This window comes from Arvicanthis niloticus, chromosome 5 (assembly GCF_011762505.2).
Source record: "Arvicanthis niloticus isolate mArvNil1 chromosome 5, mArvNil1.pat.X, whole genome shotgun sequence".
Taxonomy (NCBI): domain Eukaryota; kingdom Metazoa; phylum Chordata; class Mammalia; order Rodentia; family Muridae; genus Arvicanthis; species Arvicanthis niloticus.
In genome coordinates, this window is record NC_047662.1 from 61629227 (window position 1) to 61655435 (window position 26209).

Consider the following 26209-nt stretch of genomic DNA (forward strand, 5'->3'; position numbering starts at 1 on the left):
TGCACCCTTAGAGCTAGGTAGATCCAGTTAAGAGTGAGTATAGGCAGGTGAACTCCTAGGGGTCTCTACCCACAGATTAGTAGCCTGGGATCAGTTTGGAAAGCCTCGGTGTGCGGATGTGCTTGTTCAACCGGCGTATTTTGGTGTGCGGATGTGCTTGTTCAACCGGCGTATTTTCTATGCCTGGCCAGCTCTAGTGCAGCATGGCAAGAATTTGGCTTTCATCTCCTGCCCATCTCATGACCTCGGCTTTTTTCAAAACTTGCTGAGTGTGTTGTGGCCCCGCCCTTCCCGAGCCCAGCCGGAGGCCGCCCCTTGCGCCTTCCCTGCCCACTCCTGCTGCTTCCCGGAGGTGCCAGAGGAGCAGATTGTGGCCCATGGGGCCCTCGGTGCTGCCAGCCTGGCTGCAGCCCAGGTAGGGCGCGGGGCTGCGGGGAGGGAGGGGCCAGGGAGCTGAGCAGCAGCCTACCCATCGGCTTTCACTCCCGCGAAGCTCCTGACTGTTCAACACTTAATGCTCCTCCTGCCTGATGATAGTGGATTGCATTTTTTCCTCCATAGACTCAGGACGGAGGCTTTGCTGTTTCCTTGTTTTGTTTTTGTTTTAGTTTTGGAGATGAGGAAATGGAAGGGCAGGCTGCATGGCTACCTCTTCTCTTTGTGCGCTTCCACAAGTCCTTCTCTTCCCTGTCTCCAATGTGCCCTAGACTTAGGTGCAGGGCGATTTTTACAGCATCCTGTCGCAGCAGAGTCTGTCACAGGACAGGTTCAAGGGAAACTAGGGCCTGGGGTGTGTGTTTACCTGAAGCCAGGTGTTTCTGTTGGGCTTGGAGGTTTCCCCTTTTAACTCCTATAGCAGTGCTGGTCGTCTGTTGACTGCTCCATACTGTTGGCTTATATACCTTGTTTCTCTCAGAGGTTTCCTACTAAGAGAAGCCATTGTTAACACTAAAATGCCACTCTACCCATCCTTGTGCACATGGGGAAGCCCTTCATCTCCTTTTCCAGCTCCCCAAACCAAGGATCCGCCAATCTTTTTTCTTTCTTTATTTTTGTATTAAGCTCAGTTTACATCCTGGTTGTCTTCTTCTCCCCAGCAACCCACACACACATTTTTACACTCAGTTTGACTTCCTTTTTTTTTTTCTTTCTTTTTTTTTTTTTTTTTTTTTTTGGCTGAGCAACTAAACTGCTTTCTTTGTGTATTTGATGGACAGAACTAGCTTCCCTTGTAAAATACAACAGGAGGCAAGGGCAAGAAGAACAGAACGAGTGCGACCCCAATCAGGAAGTCAGGTGTGTTCAGTTAGGGAGTCACAATACAGTCGTGACCACTCCCCTTCGATAACCATAAGCCCAGCTCTTTCAAGTTCATTCGGCAAGCTGAGCTACTGGAACAAAAGCTGCCCCAAATCAGTCCTTTTGCGTCCATGTTTCTTCCCTGTCCCCTTCAAATTTCGAAGCTATCCTCATAGTGGCTGAAAGTGTAAAAGAAACAAGCTATCCTCATAGTGGCTGAAAGTGTAAAAGAAACAAGGTTAGAATGTTATCAAAGATGAGAATGAAGTTTAGAAAAGAACTACCTTTGGTTTTAAGCAATTTCAATCAGCATACTTTTGTTAGATAAATTCATCCCAGCAGACGCTAATGGGTCTGGAGGGACAACCCAGTGAAAGACCCTAATCCAGAACTCTGACCTGGAACAGTTTCCTTTTGCTTGCTCAGTTTGACTGGTATATTAAAAGGTGTGTTTAATGGCATTTTTCTGTGTTTATAGGTATAGGAAGAATGTGTATCTTTTCATCTATTACTTAATTCAGTTCTGTGGCCACTCATGGATACTGGCAAATATGACAGTCAGATTCTTCTCATTTGGGAAAGGTAAATACTACAAAACGGTTTTGATTTTTAACTTTTATTCCTGGATTCATCTGGCCTCGTTGATTTTCATTTTGAACTTCTATGCACCCTGCATCTGGCACCATTCTCTCCTCTGGAGTTTGGGTTTTTTGTTTTTTTTTTTTTTTTCATTTATTTCATATTATTTCAGACTTAAACCCTTTTAGGACAGGGTAAAGGTGAGACAAGGTGAGAGGGGACCTGTCTTACCCCAAAGCCAGCAGTTTGCTCTGAAAGCAAAGACCTATCTTTGGAATGTTTTGTACCAAACTCATAAATTAAATGCATTTTGAAAAGTCTATAAGTTCCAGCCTGACATTCTGTGCAGAGCAGTGAGAAATTAATGAAATTCTTCTACTATTTTTTATCACCAGGTTGAGGGTAGCTGGAGATTACCAGTAACTGAATGATAAATTTTATGCCCCCAAGACCCTGTTTGATCCCTTAAGAAGACATGTAGATGACATAGCACACCCGTGACTAGTCACCTACGTGGAGTTGGTATATTGATGACTTGAATCATAAGCTTCCTTCAGTTTCCTAAAAAGTCAAGAATTCACGATTTAAACTATTCACTTCAGATTGTTAAAGAATGAATCACCAAGTGACTGTCAAAACAACCTTCTCAGTGTCCCATCCCCACATGAGTAAGTGTCACCACAGTTTACAACTGTTTGGTGACTTGACAATTTGAGCAACTGCTGGTTTAGCTAAAAACAAACACTTGCTTGGCTGGAAAAAAAACCATGCTGAGCTCATCAGTTGAGACTTGTCATACTCATCTAGTGGGTTACAAACTATCGTGTGTCGCCCAGTCTTACTGAAAAGCTATACATTCTAGCTTTGCTAATAATCTCAAAGCTATAGCAGAAGGCTCGAATGTCAATTCTGAGAACTGAGTTTTCAAGCAGAGGGAGACTGAGATACAAGAGGTAGGAGGCCATCAGTTCTGTACCTTGAACGTTTGGTTAGGTTGAGTGAGCAGACAGCAGCTTCATTTACGTCCCATGCCCCAGGCAAGAATTCTAATGTGGCCTTACACCTTGAGTGGGCAAAGTGGTTTTAACCATCTTGTCTCATCACTGTAAATGTAGCAGCTACTTGCAATTAGATAAACAGAACTGGTTTGTTCATTGGAAATGAAGGCCCAGAACAGTGGAATGGGAGACCAGTTCCATTCCCTAAGCCAGTGGCTCTTAACCTTAATACTGGGACCCTTTAATACAGTTCCTCATGTTGTGGTGACACCCCCCCCCCACACACACACCATAAAATTATTTCATTGCTACTTCATAACTGTAATTTTCTAGTTATGAATCTTAATGTAAATATTTGATATGCAGGATATCTGATATCTGACCCCTGTGAGAGGTTGAGTGACCCCTGCAAGGAGGTTGTAGTCCACAGGTTGAGAAGCTCCTCTAGGCAATGACTCAAGTTGATCAAGAGCAACAGATCTTTGAACTTATGTTCAAATCTTATGGTAAAAACAGAAAAATCACCCTTAGAAGACTCCGAATGGGGCAGGATTTTATTGAAGATCTGAAAGCAACAAGTTTGCCATCAGAGGACCATCTGTTCCCTTCTATTTCAGGTCCCTCTAAGGGGAATACCTCAGTTGTGTCTTCTCACAATGCCAACTCCAAAGTTCAGTGCTCAAAACAAAGCCAGAGTCACTAGTCCAGTATGTATACAGGACTCAAGCATGAGCAAATGTGGTGTGAGACATCACAGCACCGCAGTGTCACTTCCACAAACTTTCCATGAAATCAGTTTTCTTGTTGCCTTTTTTTTCTCAGTGAAAATGCTGAACCCAGCAGATTTTTAGTAACTTTACCCCCAAACTATCTACATGTCAAGGGGTTTAGATTCTGATGGATTATGTTTGTGTCAGAATTGCTTGAAAATCTCATATATTGGGAAAAAGTATAATAACCCTGGCCATGAAGACTTTGTAAATTTCCATTCTTTTTGGAAGAGGGCCAATTAAAAAGAACTATACATACATTATTGTGAGTACCACAGTACTTTCTAGGGATATATCGCATTGCTACAATTTAGTAGCTTATTTAAAATAGTTTTTGCACATACAATAAAGGCATCTCAGCTGTATTTTTGCTGTATTCTGCTAATGTGTATTTGGATGCAGTTTTAACTCACAATGTCTGTATTTGTCATTCACTAACACAGATTCAATGGTCGACACGTTTTATGCTATTGGGTTGGTTATGCGGGTTTGCCAATCCATTTCCCTCTTGGAGCTACTGCACATTTATATTGGCATTGAGTCAAATCAGCTTTTCCCCAGGTTTTTGCAGGTAAGTTTAATCATGCTGTTGTTGTAGAGTCTATTTAATTTTTTACTTTGTCCTACTTATAGCCCCTAAGTGATTTTATGGCAGAATTTGTTCACAGGATTCCCTTACCTAAACCACAACAGTTAGAATGGCCCATTGGCAGTGTTTGGGAAGTGCCACGGGCCAGCTTGCTCAGTGTCCTGTTCTGGAGATTCCATGGCCATTTACCACTCTGCATGTGTCTCTCTCTGAAGTAGATTAGACAGTGAAAAGGATCAGAGTTGAAGTCTTTTAGTTGATGCCTGGCTGTTCTATAGACCACTGTGAAGTTATACTACAGCAACCACTGGCTCTTGATGGAAAGAATAGGGGACTAAAAACAAAACAAGTGTTTAACAGCAGGTTGATGGAAGATTGAAAATTCACTGGTCTATACTCCACATAGGTAATCAATGCTAGACTAAGACTAAAAAAATATTTTTAGATGGTATTTTCCATGAAAAAGACAAGATAAGGCTTAAGTTACTACATGGATGTACATTTTTAAGACTCCAGGATTTGGAATATCCATCTAGATGAGCATAATTTTAGGTATCCTCAAACAAAATCTGAAAACAAACTATTTCCTAAAATATCAGAATCTTAATGTATTTAAATACCTGGCAAAGTGCTTGGGATGGAAATACAGAGCGTAAAACATGCTGGGTGTAGGGTTATCGATCCCTGTGTTGGTTTGCTTAAAGTTCCATGTGAAAATTTAAAGGATGCAAGTAACAGTTTAATCTTCATGTATCTAATAAGAGCCCAGCACTACAAACATTAACAGGATCTATAGAAGGGTAGGCAAGAATGGGTTGGCAAGACAGCTGGGTAAGGGCATTTGCCATTGAGCGTGATGACATGAGTTTAATTTCTGGAACTCACACTGAGGAGGGAAAGGATTAACTCCTACAGTTGCCCTCTGACCTCCACACAGGAGAATGTGGGAGCATGTGCATGTGTGTGGATACACACACAGACACACAGACATGAATGTTTTAAAAGGTATGAGGTAATTTAATTTTACTTATTAAACAAAATTGGGAAGCACTATTCATTAGAAAGAAGGCATTTTATGTGTTGAAATATCAAGTATTTAAAAATAGAGGTAATAATGTACAATGTAGTTATATTAAAATTAACCAGCTAAGAGCCCATAGAATCTCTTTAATCATGTTACTTTACAAACTAAAGAGGGAAACAGATTGGTCATAGAAGCAGTAAATAATTTAGAAACAAGATTTATTGGTATTTCTGGCTGAATGGGCCTGCTGTACTTGGAAAACGTCAAAATGTGTACACCAGAATGCTACTTTTGGCAAACAGAACTAAAAAGACTCAGAGCATATGAAAGCGGCATCCTAGCATGTGGATTATTCACTAGGAGCTGAATTAAGTTCATATAAAATCTGAGTCATGTTATCACTTTCACTCTTCCTTAAAGGACTTTTTTTTTTTTTTTTTTTCTGACTTGGCTATTACTAATTTCTTGGTAACAAAGCATTTTCAGAAGGAAAAGTTGTGTTAGCTGTTGTTAATGTACACTGTGAAATTAAAGAAGCTTATCTTGTCAGTAAGAAAACTGAGAGCTTGAAATATCCCTAGAAAATGCACAAATATTATTTGCATGACAGAATTAGCTAGACTTGTCTAATATGCAAAATTATTCTAGAGTTGAGACATCTGAATGTTTGGGAGGTGTACAAATTCCAGAGCATTCAAGTGTGATTTGTTTTAATCACTACTAATTAAATCCTTGAATCACTGAAATCATTAAATCATTGAAACCAAAGAAACAATTCCTGATTTGTTTACTTAAAAACAATAGTAAATACATATGCAGATATACTTATTTAAAAAGTGATTTTACTAAGTCCAGTGCTAATGGAGCACCATTCTCTTTAAGTCTTTGGTTCTGGGGAAGGACAAGCAAGGATCAGGGTACCAGGGAGCATCTTGAGCTATGTATATCCCAGACGATGAGCACAGTCTTTTTGACATGCCTATCCATCTTCCTCTTTTACTTGAGGTTGTAACCGCCAACTTGAGGTTGGACTGGGATTAGAAAACCTTTATAAAGGCACCATGGTAAATTCCCATTTTCTGTGTCTTTCCTTATTCAAGTTCTGCAGACAATTAGGATCCCTTCATTAGGAGTACTCTGCTTTAAAATAATGTAACAAAACCCTAGGTTGTGAAATCATTTGTGGTGTTCTCATTTCCCCATTTTTTAAATGAAGAAATGGTACTTAGAGTAGCTGAGTTATTTACACTGATTATGGCTGACTGCGTGCAATATTTTTAAAAAATGCATTGTGTCCTCCTGCTTCAAAGAAGACTAAAGCTATGTTTGCAGACTTGTAATGTTACTATGCTATTACCTTCACAGCATTGTGAAGCCACAACAGAATGCATTCTTTTGAAAACAGATTTTCTGAAATGTCAAGATAAATAATTCAGAGCTAGCATGAACAATGAATTAGGATTGGCTAGTTGAACAACTAATGTAACATCTGGCAAACACTGGTGCCGAGGGAATGGGGATAGATTTGGGTTTGTTCATTGTTCTGAGTTATTACATGTTTTATACTCACATATTTGACAATAAGCAATAAACTATAATTTTAAAAATTATATGCAATTGCTCAAACAAAAAAGCAGAGAAAACACACACTATAAGACAGTAGTTATTTAACAGACATCTATACTTTATTTTTAAATTACTTATGAGGAAAATCTAAAACTATAACACAAAAAGCTGTTTATAGATCCCATTGCTTATAATAATCATATGTCATTTAAATTATATGCAGAAACATAACATAGAGCTTAGCACTTAAATTATACATAGAAATATAATGTAGACCTTTGCTTTCTTAGTTTCAAGTGGGAATCTTCAAAAGACGCAAAAGAAGCATGCTAAAAACGACAATACAAATGAAAGCTAAGTGTTTTCCCTTTCCAGCCTTTTCCTTCCAATCAAATTTGCATATCTCATTACATCAAATTTTTTTTATAAAAGTTAATGGGGACTAGTTGATTTTGATAAATTTCGTTAAAGAAAACCAAAAACCCGACAACTTGACCATTGTAGAATGGGAATAGAGCCACACCTGAGGGTTGAATTTGAAGCCTTTGTTGAGTCTTCCATCTTGAAGAACCCTCAGAAGCTTTTCTTGACAAAACTTAAAGAAAGGAGGAAACAATCCCAGATACCTTTTGTCCCACAGTGCTTGACAGGTTCACCTTGTAGGAAACTCTCAGAGGAATAGAGTTCACCTGACTACAGATACAAGTGGTTTGAGCCATATCCATCAACCGCCATGAACATTGCAGCAGATGCATTCATCTTAAACACGCTTATGCAACTTAGAAAATGTGTAAATCAAAACACTACAGATGATTAGCATGCCTGCATAGGTTCTACTCATGATAGTTAAGTGCACAAAACACTTCTGTATAAACCAATGTCACCAGCTCTGTCTCCTGTTTGTGTTGAAGGCAAGTAAGGCATCTCAAAGGAGAGTGTCTAACTCCCCTGTGAGAGGACAGTGGCTTCCAGTCTGCTTTCTTCAGGCTGAGAAGCAGCTGATCTTGACTGCTAAACGAAGTCATCTTTGAACTTTCCATGAAAATCTTACAGATTTTTCTCTCTGTGGTCCTTGAGTTGAGAACAGGCTTTTATTACTAGAGATAAAGCTGCCGATGTGTTGAGCATGCACAGATCACTGGAAGGGAAAGTTGGGGTCTTTAGGTCTTGTCATTTTGATTCATGGAGTTCTTCAGTGAATAGGTACAAAGCTATCATCTTTATGGTGTGATTTTACAAATGCAGAATGGCTTTTAAACATCCACTGAGAGTCTTCGTTATCTCGGCAGAAAAATGTCCTGCAAACAATACTTCCAACAGATCTGGAATCGAACTCTGAAAGTACGACTTGGAATACTATGACCTAAACACCCAGATTTTCTCATTTTTGTCATGTTGGTGGCCACTCCAAAACTGACATCCAGACAATGGTCTCTTAAAAAAAAAAAAGTAGCTATTAAAACAAAAACCTCCTGGATGTTCTCAGATAAATAATAGCCAGAGAGATTGAGACGTGAGGAAAGTGCTCATCCCACAAATCTGGCAAACCGAGTTCAATCCCCTGGGACCCACCTAAGGTGGAGAGAGAAAACCAGCTCCCAAGCATTGTCCTCTGACCTCCACACGTACACCACGGTACTCACACCACACACTCACACCATACACTCACACCACACCCCATACCCCTCTGCTCCACGTTAATTAACATTTACAGTAAGGCAGGTATGGTGGCATCCATCTTTAGTCCCAGTGCTGGGCAGGTGGAGAAAGGAGGAATCCTGGATTATACTGCCCAACTGATCTCAATGAATCAGTGAGATCTGGGTACCACAAAAAGACCTGCCTTAAAAAACAAGGTAGACCGGAATAGAAAACAACCCTGGAGATCAACTTCTGGCTCCACACACATGTTCACACATGTGTACATATATATCCTCACATTCAAACATGTATACATGCACATACAAATACATGTTTTATATTTTTTAAATATTAGTGAGATGTAAAATAGTTATGATTTTGGTAAAATAATAATTTTGAGATTGAAACTTATTAAGTTGAGAAATTCTTCCCACAGTCAGGGTACTGTTCTTACCCTTCCAGTTTTTTTTTTCTATTTCTTAAATTAAAAAAATATTGTTTATAGTTTCATACATTTCTTAATGGCTTGTGGTCATTTTATGCCTCCTCTCCATCCTGCTAGAAGGTTCTTCTCAATACTCTCCACCCCCTCCTTCATGCCTTCTTTTGTGTATGACCACTCAGTTTATTTGGAATTTCTTGCTGAAACCACCCCTGCTCAGGCAAGATACCCTTCACTTTTATAAAGTACCTTCTCATTTAACAATGTAACTTGTCATTTTTAAAAATTAAATATATATGTGCTACCTGCACATGTAGAAGTCAGAGGACAAGGTTGAGGAGTCAGTTTCCTCTTTACAACTCTATGGGATTTCAGGATTGTGTGCTCCCTGGCAAGCACCATGACCTGCTGAGACATCTAGCCAGCTGTAGAAACTCCTTCAAAGAACAGTCCATTGTCTGGATGTTAGGTTCTGGAGTGGCCCCCAACCTGATAAAGATTAAAAGGCTCCAGTGTTTCAAAATGCAGGACTTAGAGTCATTGTCTGGATTTTGATTCCAGACAGGAAGGAAATCATTATCACCTAGGAAAACACATGCTTTGGGATAAAAGCAAGTAAATAGTAACAGTACCTTCTTAGTGTTATTTTGGAGATTAGATACAAAATTATAAATTTTGAAATTGGCAGAAAGTAATAAGTATTAACATTTATCAACTTATTATCTATAACAAAATTCTTCTATTTTGCCATTATTTAATATAGTTAAATAGCCAACAGACAATGAATTAGGTTGACATTTCATGTGGCAGGAATAATCCTATTTCTGTATACATGCTGTGGCTTGGGGGCATGCCCACTGCTGAGTTCAATGCAACTAGGGCTTCTGTCACCAAGGAGTCACGGAGCCTTCGCTGATATTTTCATACAGTTTTATCATATACCCCCCAGCCTCACTGATAGATTTTCCTCTGTCCTCATCATTTAAATTGCACAGGAAAATCTACCAGGGAGGCTGAATCTCAAAATACTTAGACTCTATCTCATTTGGCATTTGATTAATGCCTAAAACTCAGAGAACTTATGTTTTGCAAACAAATAAACAAAAAACAAAACAACAAAAAATACCAAAAAGAAACCCTCAGGAAACACACACACATGGATACATACAGCATAGATTTCTAATCTCATGATTGAGTACTTTAAGACTTTACATCGATAGGATCCCTCTACATAGAACATTGTAATCCCAGCCCAACCCCAGTCTGTCTTGGATGAAAGCTGGAAACCAGAGAACTTAAATGCTGGTCATAGCATGGTGACTAGGAAGCACAGGTCTCCTAGCCTCCAGATTTGTAAGCAACCCATGATGAGCTGGTGCCTGAGTATGTGTGAGATGCTCAAGCCTTACATCCAAAAGCTGCCAGGAGCCGTGTCAGCCAGGTTGGATTAGTCAGTTACTTAAATTGCAGTTTAGAAGAATTTATATAAGCTGAATCTAGAAATTAGATCATTGTATCTTAAAGAAGGATTGGTGAAGGGAAAGAGCTCTGTGGATAACTGCCTTAGATTGACTAAGTTTGAATCATGTCTAATTCCCCTTAGCCATGCAGGGGCCTCTTGACTCACCTCCGTAGTCATAAACGTGCTGACATAGCTTATACGTGTGGATTTCTGATCATGTGGACACTGTTGACAAATCTTGGGCTTTTTGTTTTTTTTTTTTTTTTTTTTTTTTTTTTTTTTTTTTTTTTTTTTAAACACTAAAAACCCATGATTCTGTTGTGGATTATCCCAGGATTTTTTTTCCTTCATCGGCTTAAAAAAAAAAAAAAAAGACGGCTATAGAGAATACAAATCAACCCCTTTATGTTTTTTTTTTTTTCCTTTGCCACTAATATGCGCCATCAATCTCAAGTTCAGTTTTTTGGCCACTGAGAGCAAAGAGAAATTCCATATTAAGCACAAAAATGTAGATTGTATGGACTATGTGACTGAAACACAAGGCAGTTTATACATTGTAGGGAGAGGACCGTGTTTTATTTAAGCTGGTAATTGGAACTAAGCCAAAATATGTGAGTTTTCAATGATCTTTAAATGCTTATAACTTGGCAATTATAACATATATTCCAAGAATGTGTTAAATTCTTTTTCTATTTTCCACTGGCTTAGGAAGGTAAGGATTATATTACTGCCCAAAAAAAAGTCACAGCAGCTTCTCTATTGGCTAAAATTGAAATTTCCTGGCCTGTCATTTGAAACCCTTCACAACCCAGCCCCAAACACATTTTCATTTACTTTCCTTATTTTTCCTTCTGCACACCACCCACTCTAGCCTCTCTGTGGTTCCTGCTCCTCCCCAGGGCAGTGTAGACCATCACACTGCTACTTGTGCTGAGACTGCTCTTGTCTGGGATGTCTTTCCTCATATCTACCCTGCTTGATAATTCCAGTCCATCGAGCAGGAGCCAGCTGCAATGCTGCTTGTCCTCAGGGACCTCTCTTCATCCTTCTCTCTGGCACCAAGTGTCCCCTTCCTTAACGATGCTTCCCTCTGCAGCACAGACTATAATTACATCCCCCAACACTAACTCTGGAGGCAGGACCATGTTTACTGCACCATTTAATCCAGTGCTTCTCAACCTTCCTAATGCTGCAACTCTTTAATATGGTTCTTTATGTTGTGGTGACCACCCCCTCCCCCCACCATAAATTTATTTTTGTAGCTACTTACTAACTAATTCTTCGACTGATGTGAATTATAATGTAAATATCTGTGTTTCTTATGGTCTTAAATGACCCCTGTGAATGGTTGTTTGACCCACCCCAAAGGGGTCATGACCTGCAGATTGAGAACTGCTGATCTAATTCATAGTGGACATTCCAGTAGGAGCTTGTCAAACTGAATAGAAGTGTATATATGTCAAGAAGAGAAAAATATCTTGACTTAGGTAAAATGCTTTCTTTGTTTCATTATATATAATTATAAAAGTAAAAAAAAAAAAAAACAAAATTAAAGTCATTCATAACACAACTCTTTCAGAGACAGCCACTGTTAATAGGTTATAAAATGTATTTCCAGTTAAAGCATTCTTTTAAACAAAGCCCTGTTTTTTAAAATTAGAAAATTACTTACATGGCCTAACAAATGACTTTAATTCTTAACTTGTTTTTTTTTTTTTTAAGCTCACAGAGAGAGTTATTATCCTTTTTGGAGTGATCACCAGTCAAGAGGAAGTCCAAGAGAAATATGTAGTATGTGTTTTATTCATCTTTTGGAATCTACTGGATATGGTAAGGTAAGTAAGCTAAATTGTTGGTCATGGTGGTACATACCTTTAATCTCAGAGGTAAATCTCTGTGAGTTCAAGGCCAACCTGGCCTCCATAGCTAATGCCTCCAGGTCAGCCAGTACTACATAGTGAGAACTGTCTTAATCATCAATTGATCTGCTAATACAAGGAAAAATTGTTTTAGTGAAGTGAGTAATACTTGCTCGTACTGGTTACTTTGAATGAGACAGAAAAACCTCACTGCATATTGTTTTATAATGAAATAGAAATGTATATGTAGGACTTTCCATAGTGGGCATATGAAGAAAAATGAAAACCAATCTTTGTACTTCAAGTGCAAACTTAAGCCCTCAGATTCCCTGCACAAGGTTTTGCCATGACACTGACCTGACAGTTATATACGAATGGAAAGAACATTGTCATTCTTCTAGCATGCATTATTTTAATAATGGACTTTCATTACTTGTCAGAACCCACAAAGTTGGCGTCATAGTTAGCCTCAGTTGTCAACTTGACACCTGGGAAAAGGGAAATCCTCATCTAAGGAATTGCCTCTAGCTGATTAGCCTGTGGAGGTGTTTTTCTTATTGCTAATGGATGGGGGATGGTCCCGCCTATGTGGGCCTGGAGGTATGTCAGTAAGCACCTTTGCTTCAGGTCCTGCCCTGACTTCCTTCAGTGATTCCAGGACTATGACCTGGGGGTCTTTCTTCCCCCAAACCATTGGTTTTGGTCGATGTTTTATTATAGCAACAGAGGAGCAAACTACACCTTCTTTTCTCTGGGAAAAAAATGTATCCCCCATATCCATTTCTAGTGGGAGCCAACAGCTAACTTAGTCTTTTTGTGACATCCCCAGGAACTACTGCTGCTTCAAATATCTGGATGGGAGCAGGCCCTAAAAGAGTCTTTATTTTGTGACTGATGTTATGTATTTTATTCTTTTTTAAAATTTTTATTGGATATTTTATTTACATTTCAGATGCTATCTCCTTTCCCAATTCCCCTCCCTAGAAAACCCCTATCCCATCCCCCTTCTCCTTTTTGCTTTTATACTCTTTTTTTTTAATGTTAATCAAAGGCTTTATAAGTTTGATAATGCTCAATAACAAGATGCTCATACAATCAAAAGTGTAACCCAATACCCAACCTAGAGAGATCAACTATCTTTGACTGGCAGAGACATGCGAACATCTGCCTCCATGTTCCTCTCTCTCTCTCTCTCTCTCTCTCTCTCTCTCTCTCTCTCTCTCTCTCTCCCTGTGTGTGTCGCTCTCTCTTTCATCCCTCTTTCTCCCCCTCCTCTCCTTACTCCTCCTCTTCCTCTCCTTACTCGCCCCACCTTAGCTCCTCCTACATATCACCCTTCCTGTTAAAATAAAACTTTTCTCTTAAAATACAATTAGAGCATAACTATACCAATTTGTGTCAGTAAGGTACAAGAGAGACCTAATACCCAGTCCATCATTTTGTTGACTACCCAGAACCTGTCATCCCTCCTAACTAAAAGACTTAGTTCTGAACCTGGCTTTTTTTCTTGGCTTTAGAATGAATGTCAGCTAAAAAACATACTCTCAAATCTTTTCTCTCAAAGTAAATAGCCAGGATTGGCTATAAGACTATAAGTCTTCAACCCTGTCAGAAATCCAGAATGACTGAGTTAACTAAAATTATGGGAAGCACAAAGCATAGCTTCTAAAACTTAGCCAAATTATAGAGACCGCTAAACACCTGGACAGTCCCTATACTACAAAACGTTGGAGCATTTGATCTTCAGCCTTCTGGCCCAGGATCATCTGACAGACCTAGTGATGCAGAATTATTAAGGGCTGATTACTCTATCTTGGCAGATATAATCAGTCGACTATTCTGCAAGTGTGTCCTTTTTTGGACAGTAATTTGTCTGTAGATGAAAAGAGGCAATTCTTGCCTAGTGGCTGTCTCACCACAACTGGAGTAACTACAAAGATGCTCAATTTTTTTTTCTTAGAATCCAAGACAGGAAGCTGTCAGGAGCAGACAGATCTCTAATAAAAATGAACATTAACACAGAAATGTTTGTAATGTCAATTCTGTGGACTTTTGATGTTTTGAAAACCTACTATCCATGTAAAGCAATCTGGACTGTTATCTGTTAACTCCTCTCAGCTATTTCTAAATATAACATAGAAAACACCCTAACAATAAACTCAGAGCCATAAATTTGCTATAGGCCCTTAACTCACAGGCTAATCATCTCAAATCAGTTAGAAAAGTTAAAGAAGGACTGGGGTCTAAGCCTTGTATTCCTAAATGTGTTATATAGGCTCAATGCCTATGAGAGTAACAATATTGATCTCACTTTTATATTAATAAGAAGCTCATTGTCAATAACCTGACCAAGTTAAAATATAGCCTCAACAATAGGCTGAGTCCTAAAGATTATAAGCTATTTAATGTTTCAAAAATAGCATTTTCTACTAGGACTTTTGTAGCCTCTGACTTCCTATTTATACAAGGCATTGGCATAGGGACCACAGCCTTTTTAAATATTAGAACATGAGTCTGTCTACCTCAGTATCATTCTTAGATAAACTCAACAGAATAAAATGACTTTCGCATTAACAGTGGTAGTAAACTACCATGGGATGATTTGGGGACATAGAGGATACATTAGGATGAAACCAACTTCCACTACTTATTTGATACATGATCTAGGGCAAACTGTTTAACTTTCTGTAAATGACTATTTTATAGAGATAGAAGTTATCACCCATTAGAAGGCTATGCCTATATGTGCACATTACTCCCAATTCCTTCCTTCCCCAGGCCCTGGCAACCATATTCATACTTTATGGGTTTTCCTATTTTGTGTTTCATATAAATGGAATCATTGAATAGGTTGTCTTTTGTCACTATCCTTGTTTTTCCTTGGAATAATGTTCTCAATACAGTGTTGTAGCATGTAATGGTATTTCATGGCATTTTTGTGGCTGAATAATATGCCATTGTATCAACAAAACCCTGGCTCATCCTCACAGTTGATGCATATTTGCATTAGTCCCACATTTTGGCAATAAGAAATACTGCCATGAGCACTCATACAAACTTCTGTTTCCCTTATAGCCAGTAGTAAAACCTCTGGGCTCTTCTTTTGATACTGTTTCTTTCTCTGCAAAATGAGGGCAGACATGGCATCTCAATCTACTATGAAATAGTTTAAAGAAAATAATGAGCAGGGGTCTTAGTCATCTGCTAATGGTGCCTGCAAAAAGATTACAACTAATGTGAAAGCTAATGATGAGACAGATTCTTTCCTCCTAAGAACATGATAAGGACATCCATGCTCGCCACTTTGTTCAACACTGTATTGGAATTCCTAGCCACAGAAATTAGGAAAAAAATGTAAAAGGCTTCCAGATGGTAGAAAACTGTAAGTGACCAACAAGTTGAGTAGCAGAGTTGCACAACGCCACACAAGGTTCATACAAATCAGCCGCATTTCTATACATTTCCATTGGGCTATCTGAAAATGAAAATTACAAAACTAACCCTGTTCACAGTAGCCTCCAATAGAATGGCATACTCAGGAATACATTTTAGCAAAAATAGGCAGACCTTGTACAGTAAAGACATTGATAAATGGAAGGGCATTCCACATTGGAACTTAATATCTTTCAGATGCCAATACTCACCAATAAATCTACAGTCTTTGAAAGCCCTGTTAGAATCTCAACTGGTTTTGTGGCAGTAATTGAGATACTGATCTTACAATTCACATAGAAACCTGAACTCAGATGAATCAAACTTTTGTAAGAACATACTTGGTCTTACTCTTTTCAATTCAGAACTTACTACAGAGCGACAATAATTACAAGTGTGGTCCTATTCCACGGACAAGTCAGGGAATAGAGTTGTCAGTTCAGAAATAACCTCTTCTAGTTTGGGGTGTTTGCAAAGGTCCCAAGGGACTCAATGGGGAAGGAATAATCTCAATAAAAGATAACAGGACAACTGGATACTGCACGCAAAAGATCAAGGTACAAAAGAAAAATATAGATATTGAACTGTATTAGTGAGTTATTGTGATGGCTGATATTGTGAACTTGATTGGTTTCCAAGAGCATTAAGGAGGCACACCCTTGGGTGTTCCTACAAAATTCCAGAGTTTAGCTGAGGAAGACCTCTCCTGAATGTGAGTTGTATCATCTCGTGGGCTGGGATCCTGAACTGAAGAAAGAAGAAAGAAAGAAAAAGCAATTTGTGAGTCAATAGGCCATGTGGGTAATTCTAATATGTGTTGAAGTGTAGAAACCACTGGCTTATTTATAGAAATAAAATCACATTGAATACTTTGCACTAGCAGGTTTAAAGTTACTTACTGTACCTCAAACCTGCTTCCAAGGCTAGTTCTGATTATGTAACTGGGCAAAGCTGCAGAAACAGAGGGATGGTAGATATGAATTTGTGGGTTGTGTTTTAATAACATCATCCTTTAAAATATGTGCAAATAGCTCTGTCTTTTCAAGAATCCTAGCTATTGCTGCATAAAATGAGCTTGGCTTTTAAATAAAATTGAAGCCATTAATCACAGAAGCTTATAGCTGTAATTTCTTGGGAGGAGGTAAGAGCTACATTCTTGCTTTCTTCAGCTGTATAATTATCTATGATCCACCCCATGAGATAAGCTAGAGAGACACAGGTTTCCCCCCACAACAATACACCATTTTAACCCCTGTCCTTACTTAAATTATAGGAAATAAAGCATGTAATTCCTACTTCCAATTTCATTCCAGTGTTTAATTTGTAGTATTTTCTTCTTTTATTTCCCAGACAGCAGCAGCAAATGATGCTTACTATCTGTCTCCTTCCAGGTACACTTACAGCATGCTGTCAGTCATAGGGACATCTTATGCTGTCTTAACATGGCTCAGTCAAACACTGTGGATGACAATTTACCCTCTGTGTGTTCTTGCTGAAGGTAAGAGTCGTGTTCTATTTCTGACTGATATAAGCTATTGAACTATAATCATGCACTAATTTGATAGGGAAATTGCTATTTTTTATGGTTCTTGGTTTACTGATAACTTTCCCAATATATTTCCTTGCTTCAAAGAAGCAAACCGTTAAGAAGAAAAGTTCAGTAGGGTGTGATGTGGTATACCTATAACACTGGAGGCACACACCAGGTCAGCCTGGTCTACACAGAGTTCCAGGCTGGCCAAGAATACTGTCTCAAAGACTGAGAGGAGAGAGGAGAAGAAAGAAGCAGAGGGAAAGAGGAAGGAAGAGTGGGGAAGAGAGAATATTAAGGTTTAGGTGGAGGTGGTCCTGCATAGGGTACAACATACTGGGCTAGAAGCAAGCATCAGGGTCCAGGTGCTTGCCTTCATTAACTATGAGTCTGGGGCATCTCATTTCACCCCTGAGTCAGTTTACATCCTCAAATTGGGTTTAACATATACAGAATCTACAGTTTATTTTTTTAAATACTTAGAAATTTTGTCATCCCTGGCTAGAGTGCTTCTTACCACCTCCAAAGCATAGTACCTCTGCCAGTGACCATTTGGCCACCATCTCACCTCTGAGTATCCATACTCAGAGGAAGGCTAAGCTAAAATAGTTCCCCAGTCCAGAATCTCAGATCAACTATTGCCTGTACTAATAAAGCAACAATGAAGGAACTAAATTCAGTATTTTTCAAAGGACTTGAGGCTAAGCAAAGAACAAACACTTTCCCCAGTAGAGGATTTGACATGCTATAGGGAGTTTCTTCTGAAAGTCATGATTAAAGAATTTAAATAATGCAAAAAGCATCTTAAAGTAACTACAGGAAAATGCAGACATTATAAAGGGTGCTGTTGCCAATAGTTGTGAGTATATAAAGACTAGTATATAGAAGAACATCATATGTTTTCAATATTTACTAATGGCTAGAAAAAATAAGTCAGAATTTTAAGTTTTCTATTGTTTTAAAATGAATTGTTGAAATAAACCATTTTCAGAAAATCTAGAGAATGTTTTATAAACTATTAAAAACAAGGAAAACAAAAAATCCAGTCACCCATTCTTTAAGAATGAAATTTTTCATTCATTGAAGATTTGCTAAGAGCATTTATTTGTCTTGTCATGTCAGAATATTATAAAGAACATATAAGGAATGGGTGTTGGAAAGAGTATAATGTTTACATTAGGAGAAAAACAATTGTAAGGCATGTACAGCAAAACAAGTGCAGTCAATAATAGTGTATATTTCCAAAAGAGTAAATTCAATTATCTCACTTAAAAAATGGAGATGTTGAATACTAGATTTTATCATTCAGCATATATATCAAAAGTCCATAAATATATACTTTGTGATTTTTCAATTAAAACTATGTTAACAAAATAATTAATTTTTTTCCAAAGACTGTATAATGGACTCTTTCCCTAAAAGTGAATAAATACCCAAGTGATTACTCCTATGTCAGAATGCTCAAGACTTGGAGGCTGCTCTTGTTAATGGCATGCTTGGTGTCCACTGGAAGTCCTGCACTGATACCAATTCATCCCATATCTATCTGCCTCGGCTCCTGACTTTATCACACCGCAACACATTTTATTTTGAAATAATTAGAGAATAACTGTTGTTAAAAAAACAAAACAAAACAGTGCATCAAGGAGCTGGAGAGATGTCTCAGCAGTTAAGAGCAGAGGCTACTCTTCTAGAGGATCTGTGTTTGGTTCTCAGCCCCCATATGGTATCTAACAACTGTCTGTAACTTCAGCCTCAGATGATCCACCACCCTCCTTCAGCTTCCACAGGGACTGCATGCATGTAGTACACTTACATACATGCAGGCAAAACACTGATATATGTAAGGCAAAAATCTAACTACCTATTACTTCACTTTCCTGATGGCAACAGTTTAGACAAGTATAGCATGCCATATTACTGCCTGGAATGCTATAACAAAATCTACACATGTGATATAATTTCATGGATCCTCTTATGTACCTAACACTAAACTAGCCTCCTCCCACAGAATAATTTATGTCAGTGTTTCTCACAGAGTTCCTCCAAATTTGTATTAAGTACTTTTAAGGCTGAGAAGAAAGCAGATATCTTAGGCCAGTAATGATGGGTGATCCATTTCATTACTGCAGAGCTGCTCAGAGGCTTCACTATGTTAAACGTGTCATGAAACTCCAAGAAGAAAATAATACACAGCACTTTCCATCCTGACTGTCTCCCTATTTGTGAGCAAGGAGACAGATGTATTTTTAAGTTATCATTTTAAGAAGCGCTATTCAGTTTTTCCATGTAAGCAAGAGATGCGTGGATCCAACCAATGGCACAGTGCACAATGGGCAAAAATTAACAAGAATGCTAGAACAATTTAAGCCACATAATCATGCCACAGAGTTTTGTGTCAAGCTGAACCTTTAACTAAAGGATTCAGCAATCATCACAAAACTGTTATTGCCGATTCAAAACCTCCTTCATTAGAAACACATGAACCTACACCTCTGTAACCCAGAAAGGGAATGTTTATGATCCTTTTTCTTTAAACAGCATTCACCATCTATCAGTCACTGCCTTATTTTGAGTCATTTGGCACAAACTCCACCATGCTTCCGTTTGACATATCCACCTATTTCCCTTACGTGCTGAAGCTGTATCTCATGATGCTCTTCATAGGTAAGTAGATATTTTGTTTGGCATTCTTCATGTGTGTGTTGGTTTATACTGTCATTGTCCTACACAGACTAGTAAATGGAGAGGAACTAAAGAGGAAGCCCAACACAGTCAACTAGATTGTCTGGTTAAGGCCCCTGGTGCTTTTTGTGGGGCATCATGAAACCAAGTATTACACAATTTCACTTCACAGCAAGAACAGTGCTACTAGCAGAAAATATGCTTGCAAGATACATGAAATACAGACATTTTGACCATGAGGGCACAGCTATTATACAACATGGAAAACAGAATGATTAGCTATTTTTCTCCACTTATACCTTATATACTTATATGTATACTTATACATTTTGTTTGCTTTTTGGTTTTACATGCTATATGCTAGCACACCTTGGCAGGCAAATAGGAAGGTGGTGATAAAGGCTTAAAAAAACCTTCAGAATAAAAACTTATAGGTGTAGGAAGATGGCTCAGTACTTAAGAGCAGTTTCTGTTCTTAAAGAGAACCTGGACATCCACATGGCAGCTCACAACCATCCATAATTTCAGTTCCAGGGGATCATACCCTCTCTTCTGGCAGCAGGCAAGTGTGTAGGACACATATACACATGTAGGGATATACATATATGAAATAGATCTTTTAAAAAGTTATACTTCAGCCATGCTTTATGACATATAACTTTAATCCCAGTATTGGGAGGCAGAGGCAGAGGCAGAGGCAGAGGCAGAGGCAGAGGCAGAGGCAGAGGCAGAGGCAGAGGCAGAGGCAGAGGCAGAGGCAGAGGCAGAGGCAGAGGCAGAGGCAGAGGCAGAGGCAGAGGCAGAGGCAGAGGCAGAGGCAGAGGCAGAGAGGCAGATAGATCTCTGTAGTGAGTTGCAGGACAGGCAGGGCCACATAGAGAGACACTGTCTCCAAAACAAAGCAAAACAACCCCCCCTCTACAAACAGTTATACTCATGTGGTATTTCAAGCTGCCTTTACAAGATGGACAAGTAGAGTCATCCAGCACTTTGCTGCACAAAGAAAACACAAAGCAATAGGTATGGAGCTGCATTTTGAGGTGAGTACAAGAAACTACTGGGCAAAACTAACACACTGTAATATTAACAGACTTGGCATAGCAACAGATACAAAATATCTGAGTGCTGCCATGCCATCTACACTACTAGGGGTGGGGGAATCTCCTTCCGGCCAAAGGCGAATGAAAAGTGTCCTAAAAAGCTGTGTTGGATACAGGGCATTGAAGAACTTGCCCTCTGAGACGGAGGTAGGGTCAGTAGAGTATAGAATCACAGCAGTGTGAGGTCCAACCATTGCTTCCCACAAATCCAAGCATGGGTGCCTGACACAGGGTAAGACAAGACTTACCTGTGGTCTATTGCTTCTCTGACCACAGGGGTAAACTGCAGCAGCCTTGAACAATGCTAAGGCTTCAGTTAGTGCTCCTGTCTACAGGGTACATGGCCCAAGAAAGTCCACAAAGAAACTTAATCAGGTGCTGGCTGCACCCTGCTTTCCTTTTCTCCCACAGACAAAGAAAAGGCTACTGAGACATCCAAGGGAAACTTAAAATTTTCTTGAAACCAATGGAAATGCAGGATCCCAAACCTATGGAACATCTAAAAAAAAAAAAAACAATACCAAGAATAATGAACTAAAACATTTTAAAAAGAAGTATTTCAAATAAACAACTTAATCATGCATCTTAAGGACTAAAAAAACCAAGAATAAACCAAATCCCAACTGATTGTATGAAAAGAAATAAAATAACAAGTGCCAAAAAACCCCCAAACAAATAAACATACCCCAAACCAACAAGTACCAAGGATCAAAGAAACAATCTAATTGTTTACTTGAAAGAACAAAAGTGGATAAACCTTTCAGTTAGAATACCTCCAAAAATAGAAAAGAAATCAAATTAGAAATGTTAAAGGAGATACAGACGATCAGTTGAAATTATTTTGAAAAAACTACCTGTCAATAAATTTAAAAGTCTGGAAGAAATGGAAATGGACATAAAAGACCAAAATTCAACCAACAGGATATAGAAGTTCAACAGGATATAGAAAATGCTGGATAGGCTAGTAATGCATTATAACTAGTATCCAATCTTTCAGTGCAGAAAAGCCAGGATGAGATGGCTTCACTGATGAATTTTACCAAGATTTTAAAAAGTAGACAGTACTGCTTCTTGAATTAATAGGTAATCATTTGGGCTAGCATTACCATTACCAAAACTTTATATGAAATAAGAAGGAACTATAGAACAACAGCCCCAGTCAACAAAGTACTAGTGAATCAGAAAGATCATACACTGTAAGACGGTAGGCTTCATTCCCAGATGCAAGAATGGATCAACCTCTACAAATCAAACTACCACATGATATTAAAAAGTCATGTGAGTGGCTACAGAGAAATCATTTGATAAAATTCAACATCCATCCATGATAAAATAGGAAAACAAGTTCTGTATAACAAGCCCACAACTAATACCATCCTGAATGTTGACAGTCTTTCCTTTCTTATCAGGAACAAGACAAGATGCCCACTCTCCTTGTTCTCTTTCTAAGTCATATTAACTTTAGTTAGAACAATTAGACAAGAGAAAGAAAAGGTAGATACATAGGAAAGAAGGGAGTCAAAACAACTGAGTGTGGGGGGGGGAGATGAATAAAGACTTCACTAGAACTACTAGGAGAGAGAGACAGATTGAGTTAGGTAGGAGGACAGTGTCAACAAAAGCAATTTTGATGTGGGCAGTATCTAAGCTGGATGTAATGTACTCCACATTCTTCTCTGACCTATAATATTCTTCACATGAAGAACTCAAAGATCATTCAAAACAGCTCTGTCTCCTTAAGACTTGATGCGACTTGGGGCTGTCTACTTAGGACTCTACTTTCTGTTTTGTTTATTTGTTTAAAGCTCTTCCACACATAATGAATTTCCTAAGGAAGAATTTATGAATAAAATTTAAGTCACAATAGCCACAAAACACACCTAGGAACAAACTAAGTAAGTCCCTCTACAAAAAAGTACAAAACACTGATGAGAGAAACATCAGATACTAGAAGATGGAAAGACCGCCTATTTTCAAGGATTGGCAGAAGTCATTAACTGTCCTTAGTGCTCTAAGTGATCTAGGGATTCGATGCAGTCTTCATCAAAACACTGTTGTCATTTGAGGACTGAGATCATCAATCAGTAGTGAGGAATAGTCCCGCTGCACAAGCATGTGGACCTGAATTTGAATCCCCAGCATCCGCCAAAAAACTGGGCATGGCCACACACCTATAACTTGGGGCTGCTGGAGGTAGAATTGCTGGGGCTTGTTGGCTGCTGGTCCAGTTCTGGGTTCAGTGAGAGACCTCATCTCATTGGCATAAGACAGAAAGTGAGCTAGCCAGGAGCTGAGTCTTCCTCTAGCCACTACATTTACATACATGGTGTGTGCACCAGCCACCAGAGGTACAAGTACCATAAACACATAGGTGTTTAAGAGAATAATTTTAACAAGAATAAAATGGCAAATGAGATGCTGCATAGAACAGCAACAACAAAACCCAATAAAATTAGTATGCAAGCCCAGAAGCTACTGAATCAAATAGAAAGAGCAAAGCTGGAGGCATAGACACCTGATTTCTAGACATAAGGCAGAGCTCAGTAACAAGCAGTAAGATACTGCATAAAAGGAACATTTACTAGTGAAATAAAATACAAAATCCAGAAATAAACATGCCAACAATAACAATACACACAGTGCTAGAACAGGATATACATACACACACACACACACACACACACACACACACACACACAAGACTGATAAATGACCCCAACCCTCACCCTATACAGAAATCAACTCAAACTACCAAATACGTTAATATAAGACCTGAAACTCTAAGTACCAGCGGAAGACTTCATGATATGGTACAAATGATAACTCTTTTGAATGAGATGCCAATAACTCAGGAAACAAAAGCAAGAATTAATAAGATGACATCAAATTAGGAAGCTTCTATATAGCAAATAACAGAGAAAAAAAAAAAAAAAAAAAGCCCTACAGAGTGGGAAAGAATAGTTGCCAAGTCTTCGGAAGGTATAGAGACCTCAAAAATTCAATATAAAATAAGTAATGCAATTAGAAAATGTATTTGTGATATAAATACACTTATAAAGTATATAAACATACACATATATACATTGCCAATCACTATGAAAAAAAAATGTTCCATTTCACTAGCCACCAGGGCAACAGATTCAGTGAGCTATCATTTAAGTTCAGTCAGATTGGCTGGCTGTCAACAAAACAACAACAAAAACAAATGCTAGTGAGGATGTGGAGAAAAAGAAACCACTGTTGTTGGGAATGCAAATTAGTGCAGCTACTCCTGCAACAGTGTGCAAGTTCCTCAAAAAAAGCCTAAAAATAGAACTACCATATGATCCAGCTACCACAAAGAGAGGACAGAAGGAAGTGAAGTTAGCAGCATATGAAAAAGAATGCACTTTTCACAATAGAAAGATGTGGGGCCCAGGAGGTTGTCAACATGCATGGACAGAGAAAATATGGTACATGCTCACACAGTAGGGCATTTAGCTACAAAGAGCAAATTCCTGTGATTCCAGGACAATGAAGAGAAACAGAGGGCATAGCAAGACCAGTTATGATGTTCTTGCTTATGTGTGAAAATCTAAGAACTGACATGAAAGTTGACTAGTAATTACATGGGTCTGGAAGCCAGCAGAAGGGATGTGAGATTTGATGAATGCATCTCACATGCACGTGTGGAAATATCACATTGAACCCACCAATATGTATAGTAACAGAGAAAACCTGAAATCAAAGAGTAAAGTTATTTAAAAGTAAATTAATCAGAAATAGTGTGGGCTAACAGAAAACTGTATTTGAACAAATTTGATCAATTAAATGTTTTCCAGGAAAGTGGGGCTAAGACTTCTATTATTTACATTTTCCTGCATCTACCCTTCACAAATTATCAAGATAATAGTCCTATCTGAGAGATAACAGCTCTCAAGTATAAGGAACATATAAATAAGGGGGGGGGAGTTTTGAGGTAGTGATGAAAGCTACCAAGGAATTGGGGGTGGGGGGAGAACCCTGCATTAGAGTGAGTTGGTTGGACACATTTGCTTACACTGCCTTTCTGTATAAAATCTGGACAGTTCATGTGCTCTCACTGAGCCTTCCTTTTTAACTGTGGGTGCTCCTAAAACTAGAACAGCCCTCAGCCTGAGCACTAAAACCATGGATCTTTTCAGAGAAACAATTCACCAACCTTACTTCCCTTTGCACTACAGGTATGTATTTCACCTACAGCCATCTTTACACAGAAAGAAAAGACATTCTCCGCCGAGTTTTTTCTGTCAAACAGAAGAAAATGTGAGGTAGCCTGTCGCACAGGAGAGAAGATGGGCTGCAGCAAATACAAAACTGGGCATCTGCTAGAGAAAAAGAACAGAACTGGACAAAAATCTATCATGGCACTGTGTTGCAGAGATATTTAAATCGGCATTTTCTTGGGCCAACTATCTAAGCTGAGGTGGCTCTGCCTAGCTCCGCTGCCATGTTCTGTAGCCAGAGGCCATGTGTGCACTTCAGCTAGAAACGGCCAGCCAGAAACACCAGCGTGGGAGATGGCTCTGCCAATTTTCCACATTGTCTCCATAAGGCTGGGCAGTACCCAGACCATCCCGAAGGTCTGGTAAGAAAATGAGACTCTAATGCTTAATATTAATCAAAGGTTTTATATGTTTGGTAACACTCAATAACAACATGCTCATACAATTAGAGTTGTATCCCAGTTAGCTAACTTAAATATAAGTCGTTATCCAGGACTGCTCTCCACACCTGCATGGCTCTTCACTCTCCTACATCTCTGCTCTCCCTAGCTCCTCCTGTTCCTTTTCCTCTTCCTCTCCTGACTCCTCCCATCTTAACTCCTCCTACAGCACTGTGTTCTGAAGCTCCTGTGCTTTAAGAACAAATCCCCAACAGGTGCAGCATATACTGCTTCACCAGGGCTGTGGGCTTTGTACTAGTTACATTTATAATGAGAGAACTCTGAATGTTTTCCTGTAATGTTAATTAGAAACAGATTCTGTGGAGTAAATTCAGTTGACTTGAGAAACCAACTGATTAACTTCTGCACTTGAAACTAACAGATTTATATGAAGGGGATGTGGTGAAATGTCCTCTTTGATTCTAGGATAACATACTCTATAGACAAACACCCCTGCCCTTAGAACCATGAACATTACATATACCCAGAAAACATCTTCCTGTATCTTAGCTCAGGTTGCTGTTGTGTCATGAAGTACACCCCTATCT

The 26209-nt window shown here is 38.8% G+C and overlaps 1 protein-coding gene across 1 annotated transcript; it reads left to right on the top strand.

The window, feature by feature from the left end:
- Window positions 1-283: 283 nt before the first annotated feature.
- Window positions 284-25410, top strand: Hacd4 (3-hydroxyacyl-CoA dehydratase 4). The gene is made up of 7 exons (XM_034504001.3): window positions 284-415; window positions 1778-1881; window positions 4090-4217; window positions 12093-12205; window positions 17053-17159; window positions 19734-19859; window positions 25180-25410. Exons 1-7 carry the CDS (start codon window positions 378-380, stop codon window positions 25263-25265), a joined length of 702 nt encoding a protein of 233 aa, XP_034359892.1. The 5' UTR covers window positions 284-377; the 3' UTR covers window positions 25266-25410.
- Window positions 25411-26209: the final 799 nt, after the last annotated feature.